Genomic DNA, 20,413 nt, shown 5'->3' on the forward strand with positions numbered 1-20,413 from the left:
AGGCAGTGCAGCAGTGGCAGTAGCAAAAAAAAAACAAAAAACAGCTCAATGCCATTATCATTGGGCAACAAATCCCCAATTACCTGTAATATGCAGAGTGTACGTACGGTGTGGCTTCATAAAACACTTGGAACTTACGATCCTTGGGACTTTGGCTCACTATCTTTGGTATGCGAACTTTTGTTGTGACTATCGGCATAATTATGCTATCCCTCTTATCTTACCAACGATTCCGCATGAATTATCCGCTATAAACTTGCAAAGTACAGGTTTTGTATGCTGCCTAGCCTGGGAAGACAGCTGTATTTCAGGATCTATTGGAGTTCGGGAAATAAATTTTGGTATGTGCAGTTCTTCGATGCCAGGGATTGTAAAAATTAGCATTTTATACCTACACTTAAGCGTATATTTCCTTATTGCGTGCATTACGAAGAATGCAAGCACTGGGTATTTTTCAAGTCGAAGCACACATCTATCTCTTTGACAAGGACTTTCGGCCCATTAATCCACTTCGCCACCCAGCCATTTTCCCTCTCGTCCTTCGGCTCGTGTCCAGTGTTGTGTAGTGTGCTCACAAATATTGTCCCATACAAGTCATAAAAAGCCCATTTATAACTGTTAACTTGTACAAAAGTATTTACAGACGATTTAGCAGCTCACAGAATTACAACCATCGCCACACAATTGCAATTGTTTATTTGTGTTTACTGCTCTCACAACGCCCCCCCTTCTGCCCCACCGCCCACTTTTCCACCCACCCCTCCGCAATGAATTTTCCCTTTACCCCCTTTCAGTGGGCTGCTTCTTCTGCTTTGGCAAGTACTCCATCCATCTCCCTTTTGGTAGCAATAAAAAGTGTTGTTATTTGTACAATGTTGTTTGTTTGAGCCGGAGAGTGTGTTTTTTGTTTTGTTTGCCATTATTGTTGCTATTATTACAGTTGTTGTTACATTGGACGTTGTTTAGTGGCCAACACAGCTGCTGCTGACACGCAGAATTCAATGCAACAAGAAGAAGCCCAAGTGCCAAAACGAAGCGTAAAAAACAGTAAAAGCAAACAAACCAACAGCAGTAGCAAAACTCATTGGAAAAACTCAAATGGGTAGAATCCAAAGTTTCCCATTGTCCCACGGTTGAATGAACAGAAAGACATGGGTACACGGAACTGGCGAATAGATGGGGCATTGTGGGGTTAATGATAACATTCAGCGCGGTGTGAAGAGGTTTGCTTTGCACCAAGGAATAAACGAAAGTTAACAATCTTAAACTGAAATTAAATTTAATTTTGATATTATAGTCAATTCATAGTTTTACTCAGAATAAGAATGTAATTAAGCTTATATTTTCCAAATTTGCTAATAGAATTAGTATATAATTTTAAATTAAAACTGTATATTACAACCATAAATCATTAAATTGGGGAAAATTCAACGAACAGCACATCATGGCATACATTTGACAGCCCAGCTTAAAATCTTATTACGAGTGAAATTTCCATATTTAAAAAGGCTTATTAGCAAAGCTCTTTGGCTCAAATGCTGTGGGCCGGGGAATAGATAAAACTCAGCAAAGAACAAGCGACCGAGTTAGTTTTGTATTTGCATTGTTCATATTTGTTTTTGGGCATTGCTATTGCAACAATTACTGCAGCGTGAAATAAAGGAAAAGTAAACAAATGCACTTTATCTGCTGGCCAACAGAGTGCAGCAGCGCATTTATAGGAAAATGGGTTATGAAAAACAATTTGAAAAGGTATTAAATTTATGTCAGTCCCCGCCCTCTGGGCTGTTGTAAAATTTTATATGCACACACAAACGCAGCGAGCTGGTGGTCGCTGTCAGCAGAATTTCTCATATTGATTTTGCCTTAAATAATAAAAACTTCTTTTTGCCCTCTTTTCCAGCGTTGCAGCGTTTAATGGCCAATGGATAAAGTGAGGTAAGTGAAACAAAAAGCGAGATGGGGAGCGCTTTTGTAGCATTGCTTATTAAAAATAGCAGGCTGCAACACAAAAAAAAAATCCTAAAGTGCATGGTCAGAGACACAGAGACACGGACGCAGTCACGAGGCTTGTTGTAGTATTTTTCAAGAATTGGGACAACAAGGCGCATAAATAACCGACATGCCAACAAAAATAAAATGCAGAAACAAAACGAAGAAAATGCCTGTAAAAAACTAAGCGAAACTCGCCGAGATACTGCACTTAGAATTGTAAACAGCGATGGGGAATAGGATTGGTACACAGAGAGACCAAGTTATTAAGTGCATAATATGGCTTGAATTAATTAATACAAATTCTAAGAAAGGGTATAAAGCCCACATATCACGTATCTGAAAATTACTATACATGAAGCTTTAATGGTAAAATTTCTTTTTGTAAAATTAGAACCATATTTTTCTGTGTGTGGGTGCTCCTTGCGAGTGTGTGCAAGGGAATTGCAACTAAATACGAGAGCTAAGATGAAACGCAATGCATCCCGCCACCGCCCCCGTCCCCTCGTCGCTCCCCTGCCCCACAAGGCATTTCCCCACTCGGCAGCACAGTGGGAGCAAAAAGAAAGCGCACATACCGGTTTTCCGCGGCCCAGAGACACTGCGAGTGTAGCATAGTGTAGTATAGTACACGGGGACAGGTTTATTTTCCCGTTGGGACTGTGTGACAAATCAAGCGAGAAGCGAGAGCGAAGACAACAACCGCGACCAGAGGAAAACTGAAAAGAAGACGCAGCCTTCGTGCGCGAAAAAACGTCAATGGCCAGGAAAATTCTGAGTGGAGAGGGGAAGCGGCAGGGAAAAGCGGTGGTTGGGCCTCGTGAAAAACTGCGTGCAAGAGGGACGGCGCACAGCTGCGACGCTCGGCGTAATGGCAGCAGGAAATTGAAAAAAAGTTGCCGCTCGCTCACCTTTGGGCGGCTTCTGTTGCATTTCCTCGCCTGTTCTTGGCGCTTTTCTTTTCCACGAGGTAGTCGAGGCATTCACGAGGTATATTCTGTACGCCCAACACAGTGAATAGTTGAATTTCAGAAGAAACATTAAACTCAAAGTTATTTTCAAGGTAAACCTATAAAACATACTGCAATTGAGTTTTACAATAAAAGGGTTTACTAGCAAAGTGGCTAATAAAAACTTCATTTATATTTCCTTTTTGGTTAGAACTGCAATTATCGTTCAATTGGTAGCTGCTAGTAAAAATGTTGTTTAGTACCAGGTATCGGTTTAGTTGTTATTTGCTGGTAGTTTTTCATGTTTTCCTGCACTTGACAGTCGTTGCCACCTTAACCGCCTAGGAAAGAGTGTCAAAAGTCAAACACTTTTGCTTGTCTCAGCCCCGATCTCTTGAGTTGTGGAAGTCACACGGAGAGACGCAGTTTTTTTTCGTGATTTATGATGCTCTTTATCGCTTGGCTAAGACTGGCTTAAAGTCCGTGGCCTAGAAAGAAGGAATATCAATTCTGCAAACGAGCGAAGATAAACGATGGGTAGCTAATCACAAATCTTTTGGCATATTTCGAAATTACTTTTGATCCGTAATTGGTAATGAAAAAGGGTCTGTAATTGTTATGCAACTGTTTTATTGAGCGATAGTCTTCTGTTTTAATGCTAGATTTATATAATAATTCATATAAGGTGATGCACTCGTAATGCCGTAAAACTAAATAATATTTGTAAAGGGATGTTAAAGGCTGTCTCTTTATATCACAAAATCTTTTACTGAGTTCCTGGTTTTATGTTCCTGCTTTCCTGAGTGTAGATAGGAGTATTCTAAATGGTCAGAAAGATTAAACCTATAGCTTGAAAATCTTGATTTTCTAGTTTGTCCATATGAGTTATCATGCTCTTTAAGTTACTTAATAAGGTGCTCAATTAATTAATTAATATATTAATAATTGCCTTCCGCATCATGCTGGTAGTTGGCTGTACTAGCGCTTGCCGATTTCCTGTAGATACTTTCGCTTGCGTTTCTGCTGCTTCTCGAGTTGCCGCTGCATATTGGTGCGCAATCTATCCCGATACTCCCGTTCCCTATCGAGGGCCCTCATCTGCTGGGAACTGGCCTCCGCGTCGAACTCGAGGTCAAAGGCCGTCTCCCATTGGCGACGCTGCTGCAGCTGGATGAGCTCGTTTGTCAGCTGCAGCTTGGTGCTGGCGATTCGCATCATCTTGCGCTTGGGACGGCCCAACTCCCTTCGGTGGAGGTAGAGGGCATAGCTCACGGATTTCTCCGTCCTCTGGGAGGAGTTGCCACTGTAGTTGCTGCTGGAATAGTCTGACATTCTCTACGCGGTATCTTATATGCAAATCGAAACGTTCTCGTCACTGGTTTGAGGCCAAATGATGCAATCAGTGCGTGTGCGGGCGACTTTTAAACCCCCACAGGTATATGATTAGATGTGAGCTTCCTCGAGTTTCCCCCGATTTTCCAGGTATGCAAAAATCCTGAATTTATTGCTGCGCATTATAGGTGAAGTGCTCAATTAGGATGCATATACCTGGCCCTTCTATAGCTGAACCTAATCCCGCGCCGCGACTTGAACTGATTACGTTTTCCGGCTCGGCTGTTGGTGCCATCGATGCTCCGGTGTCATCGCCAGCAGGCAGAATCGCAAAATAGAGAGCTGCAGGTTCAATGCGAATGCAAATGCGCTTTGCATGTTGCCGCTAATTGGCAACGGTTGTCGATGCTACTGTTCTTTTGCTGCCACACGAGGTTGCCCCCTTGCATCGGTGCAGTTAGCGAAAAATCTAGGTCCAAGACAAGTTTAAGATAGAGTTTGAAGGAACATATACAAAAAAATCCCTCTTAAAAGTAAAAAAAAAGTATAACTCCTTTTAAGACTAACACAAACTTATTTGTAGTACGAGTTGGATTTTTCAGCTCACTTGTTTATGCTTATTAAGTATTCTGAAAGTTCTTCTCAGACCTTTAATCTTCAATTAAGCATGGCATTGGGAAACCACTTAATTTCCCGAAATAGAATAATTTCGTAAGAAATCAGATTTTCGGTGTTTTCAAGGTTTACTGTGTTTGCTGTGTTTGGTCTCCAAACCTCATTAATTATTCACAATTAGTTCCCCGTTTACTAGAGCACATTCTCGCGCTCCTAGACATTTTGTATTAGTGTAAGTTTTCAGTTCTTTTTTTTTTTCTTGCGTAGACGTGACCGGCATGATTAATGAAAGCCGTTATGCTTTTATGGTCGATATGGAGGCAAAACCCTGCGTTTAGTGTCCATGTCCATGTGTGTAATTCGAGCGCATGCGTCGCTGCCTTAGAGGTGTTGCATAAGTCGGCGCCATAAAATGAGCCGGCAGAAAAACAATAAACAATAAAACACCAGCAAATTAGAAATTACCTTTATGTGCAATACGAGGTAGCGCAGAAAAAAAGATATACAACGAAAAACAGAAAAAAAAAATGGTAACAAATTTACACACAATGGGCAGTTAGCCTGTGGTAGGGGCATTGCCTTGTTGCAAATGTGCGTGGCATTACATCAGCGATTTCTTTTGGCCAACTCTGCATCTGCGGCCTCATTAAGCCCGGGTTAATTCGGAACTGTAGTTTTCAAGCCGGGGTTAATCGGAACTCTACATACACACATGTATGTATATGTAGCTGCCAAGGCGGAAACTCAAAGGCCCCGTAATGTTGCAGATTCAAACGTACATAACTGCCAAGTGATTTCCCTTTAGCTGTGGAAAAGCCAGTGCTAATTAACCCACATGGCCAAGAGTGTAAAGTGGAAATTGCTCTGCAGCTTTTCCAGCTCTCGAACTGTAAAAAAACTATTCCAGTCCAACTGCATTACAATGTTATCCAAATGACAAAATGACAATACGCAAAATATATACGTACATATCTCCCTAAAAACTTTTCCGGGTGGCGACAAATTTCCAACTGGCAAAACTCCATGTAACAACAAAATATATAAAAACATAGCTACAGCAAGGCAAACAAAACGACAAAAAAAGGAATATTTTCCACATCAAAATGCACAAAATAATAAATGGAACCAGAACCAAACGGCCAGAACAGGAACTCGAAACCTGAAACAAAAGCGAATCGAGATGCCAGAATCGGGCGAACTGAAAACTGAGAACTGAGTACGGAAAACTGAAAACTGAGTACGGAAAACTGAAAAAACAGAAAACAAAAAACCGAGAGAATATGTCGGTCAGCAGAAGGAGCTTTTGTGTTTTTCGGGACAATTGTTAATAATGAAAGCGCTGGCAGAAATTATGAAATTAATTTTCCAATTTTAATTATGCAACAGTTGCCAGCTTCTCTGGCTCTCCGCTCCACAAAATGCAAATTGACTGGCACATGTAGAAAGTTGCTGAAGTGGAGACCCTTTTGTGGCTGCATTCCCCAGTGGATTACTCCTTCTGGAACACCCACCTACCCGCAACTCCATTCAATTGTGGCCAACACAGAAACACACACACTCGCATTCAAATGCAGGCGCACACGCATCCATGAGATTTCTGGCGGGCGGACTGCTCAACGTTGATTAGAGTTAAGCCCTAAATTAGTTGCTGCCATTGGCCGCGTTGATGGTACGACCTTAAGGCCACGTTAATACTTCCCCTTTTGGAATTCAGAATGGGCCTCTCGATGAAGTCATCGCGATGCTGGCGGATGTAGAGTAGGCAGCCCATATTTTCCATTGATACATGTACGGAAAATAAGCAAAGAAGAATGTGTTTTCCCATGGACTTACTTACAAAGTATATTCTTGAACTATTTTTAAAGAAATTCGTAAATATTTGGCTGGTTAGCATAGATATATGTATGGGATTCACAAAACCGCAAAACTCACCATTACGCATTCGCTCATTATATATTCATAATTTAATTAGTGTGCTATCGTTTTGTTCTTAGTTACTTGACTTGATTTTAACACACAAGTTCTAAATATTTAAGTATTAATGATACTAAATGATTTCACAAGCTTTATCTACACATATCTTTAAAATTCGTGTTCATAAAAATCTTAATAAAATATGTCAATTCGTAAAAAGGTAAAATTGATATTATTTTTCTGGATTCTCTTTAACTCAGCCATACATTGCAAAAGTTCTTAATCCAGCTCAAAGGGCTTTGTGGCACATATTGGCATGTCGTTAGTGGCGCAAACTCACAGAAATACGCAATCTAGACCAATTCGATTTGCCCCAACTTATCCAAGTGTTAATCGTTCCCATTCCGGCACATCTGTACGCCGGACAAGGCCGAGAAGAACACAACAATGGCCGGAACTGAAGAGCTAGAGCGGCACTTCCGGAACTTAGTTGATGCCAACTTATTAGCGAACACCGTTTAATGGGACCAATTAATGTCAACCAAGTTGGCGGCGGGTTTGCCAATGATTTCTGGGCGATTTTCAGTGGGCGCCTTTGGGCCAAGAGTGAAATTCAGTCAAAACGAAAGTTTCGCTTGGCCATTGATTGGTTCGCTTCGCTGCACGCTAACAAAAACGCCAAGTCCGGATCGCGAAAACTTTTTCGAATTGAACATTTGTAGAAATGCATAAAAATTAATTAACAAGCAGCTGATGCCGTACAGCGATTCAGTTTTTGGGCTTAAAATTATTATTATTAGCCATTGCGAAGCTGGTGCAAAAAAAAAATTAAGGCAAAAGCGTAAGAATTTTTAATTGGCTTTTCTGCTTCATCTTCTCACTGGCTATTGTTGCCATTATTCTTGTTGTATTTGTTGTGTTTCCTACTCAATGCCGTCGTCATCGTTGACTTCTCGCACATTTAAGCCTAATTAACTTTCTACTTAGAGCTCAGTTTTCATCTTCTCGCCGCCGAGGAGAGTGGATTTACACTGGGGGAAAACTATGGGTACCTTGAACTGCTATCAATTTCATAACTTATTTTTCTTAGGCAAAATCTTTCTTTAATCTTTTATACTGTTGTCTATAATAGCCTATACATAGAGGATATACATATACTTCTTTATTACCATTGAACCTAAAACCGGCCTAGTTCTTTTTGTTGCAGTGTAGGCCATCGTCTTCTGAATTCGCTTCGTTCCTGGGCTTTAGTTCGCTGTGCAGTTTGCATTGTTGGCTTTTTGTTTCAGCCCCTATCGTGCCGTTGTACCTTATTGTTTTGGCCGCCTTTTGGTGCTTTTGGTGCTTTAGCTGCTTTTTCTACTTTTGCACTGCGTCAACTTCTAATTTCATTTGAAGCCTCCGCCGTTGGCTTTGATGATGATGCCAGGGCCAAGCGCAGAACTTGCTGCTTTTTCTACAGCCACTACTGCTACTGCTACTACTGCTGCTGCTGCTGCTGCTGTACAAACGTGGCTAACAAGGTGAAAAGTAGGTGAATGTTAAGCAGCGGCACCAACAATGTTGGGAAAAACAAAAGAAAAATGGCAACAACACCAACAATGACAATAAGTAAACAACATTTAGCGAAAGAGCAGAGTGGAGTGGTAAAAAAACACACACACAAAAAGCAAGACGACACACAGGCAACAAAGCCAGAAGACAAAACGTGCCAAAAAAGGGTTAGAGCCAGAAACAAAAGACAAACAAACAAACATATTAACGTAAAATGTTGTTGGCCGCCGATGTTGCCGCTGAACATGTTGCTGTTTTAGTTGCTGTTGCTGATGGCACCGATAAGTTGCAGCAGCAACTCCGGCATCTCAAACATAGTATCTCCGGAATTTTCATCTTTTTCACCCCCGCCTCGTGCCGGAAGTGCACATTAAGTGTTTTTAATTTCCAGTTTCGCACAACTGGAGAACTGTTTGCGAATGAAAAGCGTAAGGCGCGGGCGTGAATGGAAAGTGCTGCTCTCGCGGCCTCGCACAAATCATTTTGGGCCATTCTTAAAGCTGTCAAAAGGAAACTGGTGAGCCAGACTGAAGCACTCGGCACTGGGAGAAATTATGACAACAAAATATTATTATGGTAGCCGTAGAAGTTAGATGTAATGTTTGAACAAAAGCCCTGAGAAATTCAGGTAAAACATTAAGTATTACACTAAAAATCCTTTCAGTTCGCAGTGTAATCTATTATCTCCAGATTTCTATCAATAAGGTAACATCAGCCATGTACTGAATGTGAGCATGTGTGTTATCAGCTGTAATGAAAAGCGTTTTGACCTTGCAACTTGATACCAAGGAGCATAATGTAGTGCTGAAATCGCGTGCACTTATGATGCATTTAATTTTGAGATACATACAAAGTCGCACAATTTTCCCTTTTCCTGCAACTACAAAAGATAGCGAGAGATTGCAACAAAATAAAAGCGAAAAATAAGTGCAACAACTTCCATTTTTAAACATGTGTGAGAGTTCACGGGCGTGTTAACCACTTTTTCTGCGCATTGTGCTTCGGTTTGCCAACGTTGAGCTTAATGTTTATTTTTTAATATTGTTTTTTTTTGGCAGTCGGGGTTAAGCAAAAAGCTTTACAAAACATTTTCGTGTGAAAAACTTTGATTAAACCTTCACGCGTTGGCAGTACTCAATTCGTTTTTACATAATGATAGGATTTAACGAAAATTTTAATTACTATTTTTGCTCGCCATGTCGCTGACTTTGACATTAATCATCGTGTTGACTGGCCGTGAAGTGTTGGTCAGCTGATGGGCCACTAACAGACTTGGACAAACAGATTCAAAAACAATTTGCTAAACAAATGTGCATCTAACTGCATTTGCCGAATGCCACTCGAATAATGCATGATGAGCCTGCAGACATGTCGATCAAAGTGCACAAGAAAAAATGATTTGCTACCACCTAACTTAAATTACAAAAAAAAAATGTATTTTTGTCTTACAAAACTTTAGTTTAGTTTAAGTTTAATTGTTGTAATAAGTAATATTATAAGATAATTATTACTTATTAAACTCTTTTCATTTTTTTCTGTGCTTAATTAAGTGCACCTCCGTAGCGCTTTTTCCAATTTTAACGATTCAGTGAAAATGTCGCATAGATTACGTGACTTTGATGCGATTGACATAGTGGCGAGATTTATGCGTGTCCCTCCTGGCAGGTGGGCGTGGTCAGTTGGGTTTGGTTTTGGGGCCCTCACGAACGTGTGTTGCCTGAAATTACAACGGATCCAAAAATGGTACAAAAAAAAAAGAGCAGGGAACAGCGCCCACAACTAATTTGAATGCCTCGGCGTGTGTGTTTTTTCGAGTTAGATTGAAGAGAGACAGTGGAAAAAGTGAGTGAGTGAGTGAAAGATCACGACCAAAAAGTTGGCAGCGAAGGCGGCACATGAAAGTTTACGACGTCGCATCAGCGAAATGGGCAAAAATTGTCGGACACACTCGGTTGCTATCTTTCGCTTTTTTGTTTACCAACGTCCAAAGTTAATGGCCAAAGAAAAGCGAAACGGGGGAAAAAGTGAAAACCTTAACCTTAAGTGGGCGCGGGCTTGTTAGAATTCTTTAATCGCCGGTGAAATGGTGAAAGAGTGGAAATAAGTGCTAGAATCACTAGATTTCATCATTGCCTACAGCTGGTTTTAAGCATTAAGGTTATTGAGGTAATAGCTTAAAGAAAAATATTTGAATTTGTGCAGAAGAGGTTACTAAGCATCAAACTTTAAAATCCAAGTGTAAACTGTGAGACTTCTTAAATGAGTTTATCTTTCCTTCACTTTAAGTTCAAGCCTTAGATGTGCAGCCTAATATTTTTAAATACCTGTATCTAGTTTCCCCTTCTGTCAGCCGATATTTGTACTTCACCATCTGCTGTTAATCCCTAACTAAATCCACGAAGAACACATAATTTCTTTCTTTTTTTTCTGGCGTGTCTGAGTGTTTAATATAATATCCCGCAAGTCTTTTTACTTCACCTTGTATTTTTTTGCGGCCACTGAGCATTTCAAAGTCTTCCATTTCCGCTGTGAACAGGTGCAGAGAGGTCTTTACCTTTTTTTCTGAGCCCTCAAACAGAAATGTTCTTCCGCCGACTTTTTAAACGGTATTTGTATTCCATTACGGCTTGGTTTGTTTTTTAGCTATTCAATTTGTCGCCGGCATTTGACTAATTTCCTTTCACAGTAATGCAACGAATTGCAAATGTTGAGCATACGCAGTGGTGTACGCCCTCGCCTAGTCAAATATTTTAATGTGCAGCGTTTTGTTGAACCATTTGCAACATTCTTGTTGCTGCCACCCACTCACTTGTTCAGTTGCTCGGTCGCTTATTCATTCATTCATTTATTCGCGCTGCACTCGTGCAACTTTCATTCATTCAAAATGCTGGGAGAAAAAATATAACGTAAATAAAAAGCGCAAAGGCTGAAAGATAAAGCACTCGACATGCACACATAGATCTACTCCTTCTGCTACCGCCCACTGAGACAGACTCAGACCCAGACTCTGATTCAGATCCAGATCCAGAGCTATATATATGTATATATACATATAGCTGTAGCCATAGATACAAATGCAGATACATCTACAGCTACAGACATTCTTTAGCCGCCAGCAGAGGAGGAGCATTTTTCTGCACAATTTATGTCTTTTAATGAAAATGTGTATGTATGCAGGGTGGAAATAAAAAATGTTAAATCAAAAAGAAAAGCAAGAAAAATGGCGCTCAACACGCTAATAACTTTTCAAAAGGAAATGTGCAACATATAGACGTACACTTACACTCACATACAAATATTATACCGAACAGAGGGCCATAAGTTACAGCAAGTGTTGGCCTTTTCGTAGGGCCCCTTACCAAATTAGTCTGCAATTTGTAAAAACACTATGTCGGCGGAAGAAGGGTGGGGTATCTACTTTGCTTTTGGGCATTTGCGGCTTTAAACCCTGGCCCAGACATTGGTCAGCCAATTTGCCTTTTTGCCTTGGCTAATTATATATCATTGGCGGCACACATGCTGGGCCTGGTCACCATTAGTCAAAAGGGAAAAAGATATAAAGCAAGCTACTAAATTAAGAAAAGAAAAAAAAACGGAGAAGCAGGCCACCAATTAGCCTGGTTACTGCAATCACTGAATGCTAAGCTAACGTCAAATTAATTTGAGCTTCCCAAATACCCGATTCCAAGTACCTGCATACATACTATATTGCCATTATTAGTTTTACGACTTTGTCTAAAACATTTCACAGCTCCGACCGAAACAAAAGCAAATCCATTAACGAAATTGAAAAGAATGGAGTTGGAGCCAGAGCCAGAGGAGATGCACACAAAAGCCGATAATGCCTGGCCAAAACGGTATCTTTACTTGGCCAGAAGAGCCAGCATTTTGCTTGATGTCTGCCATTTCCTTAAAGCGCTGTAAACTGAAATTAGTTGTTTCTTGCTCAAATTCACATTGAATTAATTCAATTGCGGCAAAAAGCGGAAAGTCCAGCTATTTGAACGGCCTTTAACTGCAGATGGTTAAAAAATTAATTATGGTTAATTTGAAAGAGACTAATCTAGGGTTTCGACTTTCTATTGGAATCATTTTCTTTTGCTGGGAATGCAAAACTATCTGCCATTGTGTTCTTTGGTCAGCTCACGGGAAAGACAGCATGACTTCACTTGAATGAAATGGTAAATTTAAATAAACTTGCGGTATGAATGTATATTTCAAATATTTTACCAACACTTTTTTATGTAATCCGCGCATTATAGCCTCTTTATTCAGTTTTGTTATCTTTTAAATGAACCAAAGTTTATGTTTTTCTTTAATCCCAATGCTTAGGTAAGCACTCTTTTTATCCTATTATTTACCAACTGATTTCTTTGTCACTATCTTAAATTCGATATTTAACCACTGCTTACGTGAACGATCGATAAATTTTATTTGCCAAACTATAAATAGTAAAAAAAAACAGCAAAGGTCAGCAGAAAAACCGAAAATTAAAAAAGCCGTCGATACAATAAGTCAGCCAACGTAATTGAATAGCCGAACAAGCGAACTTAAAAAGCGGAAGCCACTTGCAAGACAAACTGAACAATGAAGTACAAAAAACGGAATCTAAAAAACGGCTCATTTTTCAAGTATTTCATTATATTGACAACAAAAAAATAGTGCCAGCTCACTGAACCGAGTAAAAAACTGAGGTGATCTATATTTGGCCACGGCACTTTGGCCACATAACACCTCTCCTCTAATTGCCCCTGGGGTCAGCAGACCCGACTTATAGAGAAGGTAATACCCAAAAGTCAACGAGGCGACGCCATCATCTTTTTATAGCCACATACATCTTGACAATCGATTGGGTCGAGTCACAATTAACGACTGACATTGATATTTAATGTGATTTTGTATGCATTTCTAGCCTTTTGTCCATGCTCATAATTGTGTTTTTGTTGCGGTCTCTGGACAGTTATTATTTAAGCTTAGTTCACAGTGTGGTCTCTGATAAAGACAAATACGAAACGCAACTCGATTCGAGTTAAGTTCGATTTTAGCCTTGACTCTTGAGTCGCTTGGCTGCTTGACTTGGCTTTTGTTGTGTTATTGATTTCGAGCCGCACACAAGAAAAAATGCGCAACAATGGCCAATAATTGATCACGTTCATGGTCCAATTTGGCAGGAGTTCAGTGGGTTTGGCAGTTGGTGGGGGGCTTTTCATCTGCTCAGGGCTGCATTTTTCGTGTAAATATGTTTTCAACTACCTATACACTTCCCCACGACACCAGATGCCAAGAACTTCGACAGCAGCTTTTCTTTGGCTTGACTGCAGAGCGAGAAATACGCTTTTTGATCTCTGATGAAGTTAAACTGAATTTCAAATTGTCTAGTAATCTAATTTAGGAACATCCAAAGTTATTCTATATACAATAGTGTATTTATAATGTAAGTACAAAACAGTAAAAAATAATATGCATACCTAAATTCTAGACAGTTTAAAGTGCTTTTAATAATGCATACCTATAAATGAGCACTTTAATGTTGTACTTTATATTAAATTTATACTTATATTTGAAATTGAAAAAGGCATTTGAGCTGTCATTACCAACTGCAATTCAATGCGATATAAGCTTAATAAAATGAGAACCGAGAAGCCATAACTTAAAACCGCTTATGGTGTTATTAAAAATAGCTTGCGGTTGGGGAATATTTTTTGTTGCCACAACCAGTTAAAAAGACTGCAACAACTTGACGGAAGTTTCGTTTGGAACTTGGTTACTTGGTTATTGACCAACTTTTTGTTTCTCCCGGTGGGTTATTATTTGTTTCGTTTTTGTGCGTGTGTTTGCCCCGGCAATTAAGAACGCTCAGAAGGAGCAACCCGAGCCCGAGACCGAGCCGGGCCAGCTGTCAGTCTCCTTTGGTTATTGTGGCAGCCGAGGAGCTCCGCTCCGCTCCTCCGGCAGCCTCATCAATGTCGGAAACTTCATCATAACCCCGGGCCATATGCGGATGGTGAGAGGGTGCAACTTTATACTCGTCAGGCACCCCACCTCAGACTTTCAAACAAATATGCCCACCTCCTTTTCTGCGTTCTGCTTCCGCATATGCTTCATAAACTTGCCATCTTGCATTGGCCTATAAACCGAAAGTAACACGCTCACACACACACACACACACACACACGAACACATGCATAGGCAGACATTTAAGACGAGTTCCCGGGTAGCCTCTTCCATTTTCAGATACCCCGCAATGCCCCTATTTCTACCACTTTTTAGCAGGCGTTGACTGGAAGCCGCAAGAAAAAAATATTTGACCTACATCAAGTTTTCAAGTTGCTTGTTTGTGTTTCGTCTTCTTCTTGTTTTGCCTCGTCTTTCTTTTTTTTATTTTTTTTTCTTTTTTTAGCCAGAGAGGCTTCTTCATCACCACCACCATCATCATCATCGTCAACGTTTTTAGCATCATCTTGTTGCCACGCTTTATTTCTGCCTTTACCGGCTTTTGCCTTGCTGTTGCTCTTTTCAAACCACAATATTTGCGCATATTTGGTCAACTGCATTTTCTATCGCCCCTCTCTTTCTAGTCTCCTAAGCGCCGTCTCTTTCACGCCAGTGGCAGCCATCTCTATCTATCCGCTTGGACCTTGATTGTTTTCAATTTGCTACGACATTTTCATTAATTTTTCAGCAGCTTGTATGTGTCAGTGTGTCGTCGGCATCTTCGTACCTGCCCCCACTGCGCCCACGCATAAAATATTGAAAGACATTCTACAGGCTTCGGTGATGACCAGCCAAAAAAAATATCCACAGCATCATAGGAGCAGCATCATCAAACGTGGGCAATGTCACTTGGAAAAAAAATACATTGAATATACCATTTTTATATGGCGTCTCAAAATGCAATCAAATATCTCGTTCGGACCTTGCAATGTGCACGGTAAAAAAATATGTTATTACTTAAAATATATTATAACGCAGTTATAGTTCTTTAAGATGAAAATTTACAGCCGTAAAGAAATGTTTTTTTGGGATCCTAACTCACATAATCATAATGTTCTGTTTGAATACCCATGGAAAACCTTATTGAATGCTGGAGATATCTTATAAATTCCAGAAATTCTGAGTTAACAAAACTTCTGCCTTTCTTGATTTTTTTTTCAGTGCACAATCCACTTTGTAGTGGTCTTTTTTCTATGGCTCACTCTAACTTTGTCCAAGTCTGCCATTCAGTCACGCACCGAGCTGCCCCGCCCACATACTCACATCTTTCCCTGATTCATAAAAAATTTGAATTTATTTCGGGGCTAACATTTTTGTTTTGTTGTCTCTGTTTTGGTTTCGCTTTTATAGAAAAATTTACATATTGGGCCGAGGGCTGCAGTGGCCGTTAAATTGCACTGGTTGCCAAGGCAGGCCAAATGTTTTTACAATGAATTTTGTTACGGGAAAATGTTTACAAAATTTAAAGTGAATTTAGCTTAATGGAGGATAATTTGGCGTTTGGTTCACAGTTACTCCGCTGTTAGGTGGGGTTTCCGCTCTTAAAGCCGCCCTGTGGCTTTTACTTTGGTGGCTTCCTATACAGCTGTGTGGAAAATAATGGAAATGGAATTACAAAAAGAAATATACAGTAATGATACAGTTCACATGTATTTTAGCTATAGATATAGGAAACTATTATTTTTTCTATTAATATCCAACTACTACAACTATATACTTTTTTATACAGAAATTAATATTTTGCAGTGCGATGTATATTTCTCTTCTTTTAAATAAATGTTTTTCCCTATTTGCACTGCATATTTGAATGTGCATGGCTGTTCCATGGTTTTATAACCGCCAGATTGAACGTGCAAGACTGCCAAATTTAAACGCGGTCTGCTGGGGGCACCTTTGGCTCGAGGCTTTGGCTCAGTTTCATTTCATTTTCGTTTCGAATGTTGCCAGAGTTTCCATTTCCACTTGGCTTGGCACTGGTCATAGATCGCTGTGGGGCGTGGGTGTATCGGTGTATGGTGGTTTTTCGGGGGAATGCGCTCCACTGCACGGATCCAAGCACACAAACGCTCTCAGATGCAAATCACTTGCGAAAGGCGCGGAGACTGGGCTGGCTTGCCCCATGCAAATGAGCGCAAAATTAAATAATTAAACCAACGCCGGTCCAGCTAAATGGACGGACGGACAAACGGACATACGGACAGGCGGACGGATGGATAGACAATCATGACTTGGCTGGCCGCTGAAGTCGCAGGCTGCGAGCTGCAACTGTTGCACAAAACCCAAAACTGGCACAGCAACTTTTTCTTTGAGCCAGAGTCCGAGACGGACTTGCAGCGTTTCTTTCGCATGTGGAGCGTTAATGAATTGCCATAGCGGAGAGTTGCACTGGGAAAAAATGGGGACTTTTTGTTAATAAATAAGAGTATAGTTCTGTCTAAAAAGCCAATAAATATTTCCCCCAATTTGTATCTAAGTACGAATGAATGCCACCAATCTTTACTTTAAGATGTGGTAACTTTTTCTTTCAATATTAAATGCAAGAATATTTTTTCATGTGCCTAGACAGCGAATGAATGCGAGATCTGCCACCGCATTAGGGTGCCGAGTGAACCGGATGGGAATGGTTTGGAATCGCGGCAACTCGACTTGGCAATTAAAAACGACCAATTGTCGCCTAAGTTGGCCAATGTCCACAATGCGGGCCGAGAAAAGTCTGGTTGCGGTGGTTATTGCAAATCATTAATATATTAACATTTAATGCTGACTGCACTCGGCGCTGGCCCACATGGGTGTCATTGAACCGGATTGATACGAAATCGCTCATACGCCCAGTGAGTCACACTCTGTTTTTGCCACCCCGAAACGAAACTCTTGCTGATTTTTCGCATATAAGTGTTAAAAAGTTTACTTTACCCAAACAATTTCTCTCTTTTTCGTTTCAGGTTAGTAGGACAGAACAAGAAAATATCTACAAATACAAAAACAAAACAAAAAAGTAACTTTGACTCGGGGCGTCTTGGGTTCATTCCAGGTAATTGTTTATAATTGGAATTATACAGCGATTTGCTGTGAAATTCGAGTTCAGTTTCAGTTCGGTCGAGTTCAGTTAAAGCGACAGGCAAATTGCCAGAACAGGAATACGGCAAACAACACAACAATTCTGTGCCAGTTTTTATGGCGAAGCTAAAGAAAAAGTGCCGGAAATAATTGTCTTAAGTAGTTTGAACTTTGCGCATAAAAACTAAAACGGGGCAAGAAAAGACTCACTAACAACTAAATGAATCGCTTTCAATGTTCTACAAGTCGAGCAACTCTTTTCGATGTCAGAGACATTAGTTAGCGGATTTTGAGGTCATAAAAATGATTTACAGCAAATTAAGTATTTCTCTAAAATTAAATAGTTTACCTAAGTACCCGTACTTTCTCTTAAAAATCGACAGCAGTATTTTTTGGATTCCTAAGAGATCTCGATCTTGATTACTTGCGAAACATTATCATACGATAATTAGAAATGAAAGTAAAATTGTGGCAAACTGTGCGTGGGGCCATGACCAGGCATAAGTGAACATATATTCACTTCACATCTTGGATTGGCCATGATGGGGCAAAAAAGTCAGGCAAACAAAAATGTTTAAAATATAAATAAACAAATCAAATCTCAGTTGGGGGGAAAACTCCAAGAGCTGCTTTTTGTGTGTGCGGCGGTTTGAGAGCGTTCTTGAAATATCAATTCGGTGAATAGTCAATTTTGCACAGTAGCCATATACCACATATATGTACGAGTATGTACATATGTATGTATGTATCGAGTATATGTAAATATACTTTGACGTACGTTCAAAGTCATAATCGATGACTCCCCAAAGTGCGGACCAACTTCGAGTCGAACTCACTTTCTAAAAATGAGTTCAGTTCAATAACAATTTGCGCTTGACAGATGAAAATATTCGGTTTGATAAATGATGCTGAGGCGCGGCGTGTATGAAAAATCATATTCATATGTGCGAGTAAATGCGCTTGAATAACTATTTTTGATATATTTTACAGCAAGGTCTGGGCCTGAGCCTGGGCTCTTTCAAAATTGATTGCCAACAATTAAAAGTTAAATATTGAAAATTAAAAAGCGAATGCCAAGCGCCACAAAAAAAGCTCACTTTTAAAATTTATGATGTACATATACATCATTTTTTTAATAGCTCTTTATTTTATTTGTAGCAATTATTAATGCAAACACAGTGCTCAGAAAAAAACATGGAATATTTGCATATATTTTTATATAGAAAGCGACAATTTCATTTGTTGTCCCCCAGAATCTTTCGGACTTTACGTTCCATGCATAAATCATGTCCGGTGTTTTTTAACACACTATTATAATTACATTTTAATTTATGCAAATATGTATATATGAAAAATTAGCAGTAGCCGTTTGCTTGTGTTTGTTTTTTACTGGCTCATATTTGCTTTAACTAATGACAGTGTTTCCATATGCACAGCAAAAACGAATCCTAAAAAGTTGCCTCGTTTAGTTTGTTAAACGGACAGTTGAGAGAGCTTAAAAAATTACAAGCCAAACAATGGAAAATGAATTTTCAAATTAATGGCAAATATGGGTAGGGATATCGTGAGATCAGAAGCAGATATTTTTAAGTTTTCAGGTATAACCAAAGTTAAACGTGGAAAATTCCAGAAAAATGTAATTGCTAGGCTTACTGTAAATTCATTAAAGCATTAATTAGCTTTGCCCAGTGTTTATTTATGTCAAGTTTGATTTCCCACTTTGTCAGCTAAAGACCAAAAGTTTTCCCGCTCTCTTGTGAAAATGAAATCTTAGCCAGCTTCTGATTCGCGTTTCTATCAGGCGAATATCTGTGAAGGGCCTTCAACCACTCATGCTGAGAATTATTCCCCTCAAGAGGTTGTCAGATTATCGGAATCCCAGAACACACGCAAAAACCTTCACAGCCAATTGTTAAATTTCAATTTGAGGCTTCTTCCTGTTCTTACATGTCGAATTGCGAAAAGGAAACTTTTGGCCAACATTTGACTGCCAAGCTGTTGTCGGTTGACCTTGTGTTCTTCGAGATACAGATACAGATACGGGCACAAAGGCGAAAACCCAAGAAACACGGTCGTTTATCTTGTGTTTATCGAGTGGGAGCATCGGAGCTTTAAATGTTTTTCGTTTTCACTTCCGCCCGAGATTGACATCTGAGTTAAAGTTCAATATCTTAAATGCAAAAAAAAAACATCACCTGCAGTAAAGATTGAATTACAATTTGAGCATCATGTTTCATAATCGAGCAACGGTTTTGTAGCTGTATCCGTTCGCCTGTCTCAACCCATAAATGTATCTGTTATGTTTCGCGCACAATTACCGACGATTTTCAATAGTAACCACAGGAATATCGGAGCGGAGTTGAGTCAAAGATATGTAATAGAGGTGCCAGCGTGAGAAGTATATTCGTAAATAAACTTAAAAAATCTTTACTTTAAAATACAAGCAAATCGATAAACAATATACATATCCTTTCCTATTCAACATTTAAATGTTATAAGCAATGCTTACATGTAATAAACCATTAAGAGAAAATGCAAACATATGTAAATTAAATGTAGTATCAAAATATAGTCATTTCCTAGAAATTGAAATAAATAAAAAATAAAATAAAAATCTTCACATCTCTAGCGTGTCCATTCTCTGTGGTGACCTGTCATTATGGATTTACGTCTCAGCGCCGTCCCTTTCCCGCATTAATTGTCGTTAATGATGCAATTATGGCCTGCCAGATAGCAACAATAAGATCACTGAAATGCCAAACGAATTTGCTTAATAGAGCACAAGAAAGATATATAGCCCAAAAATAGAGCAAGACAGCCCAGCCACTCGACTTGTCAATCAAAATTTGATCAATGGGTTCAGCGGAGCGGACATTTGGATTTGCATCTGGACTGTGGGCGGATGTGAGTCTGTGGGACAAGGCTATTTGACGCCTCTAATTGAGTTTTGTAATGCAAATCACTTTCGGTTTTTTCCGTTTCTCCGTTGAAACTGATAGTTGAGA

At 39.7% G+C, this 20,413-nt stretch overlaps 2 protein-coding genes across 2 annotated transcripts in view; one reads left to right on the forward strand and one right to left on the reverse strand.

The window, feature by feature from the left end:
- Nucleotides 1-20,413, forward strand: part of LOC6533011 — a 105,103-nt gene that overhangs the window by 13,331 nt on the left and 71,359 nt on the right. The window contains exon 2 of the mRNA XM_015194281.3: nucleotides 1,904-1,938. The gene's annotated coding sequence lies outside the window, so the exon portion shown is untranslated. The remainder of the gene's footprint in view (nucleotides 1-1,903; nucleotides 1,939-20,413) is intronic.
- Nucleotides 3,553-5,928, reverse strand: LOC6533008. Its single transcript, XM_039373447.2, has one exon. It carries the CDS (start codon nucleotides 4,272-4,274, stop codon nucleotides 3,921-3,923), a length of 354 nt encoding a protein of 117 aa, XP_039229381.1. The 5' UTR covers nucleotides 4,275-5,928; the 3' UTR covers nucleotides 3,553-3,920.

This window comes from Drosophila yakuba, chromosome 3L (assembly GCF_016746365.2).
Source record: "Drosophila yakuba strain Tai18E2 chromosome 3L, Prin_Dyak_Tai18E2_2.1, whole genome shotgun sequence".
In the NCBI taxonomy this organism is placed as follows: Eukaryota; Metazoa; Arthropoda; class Insecta; order Diptera; family Drosophilidae; genus Drosophila; species Drosophila yakuba.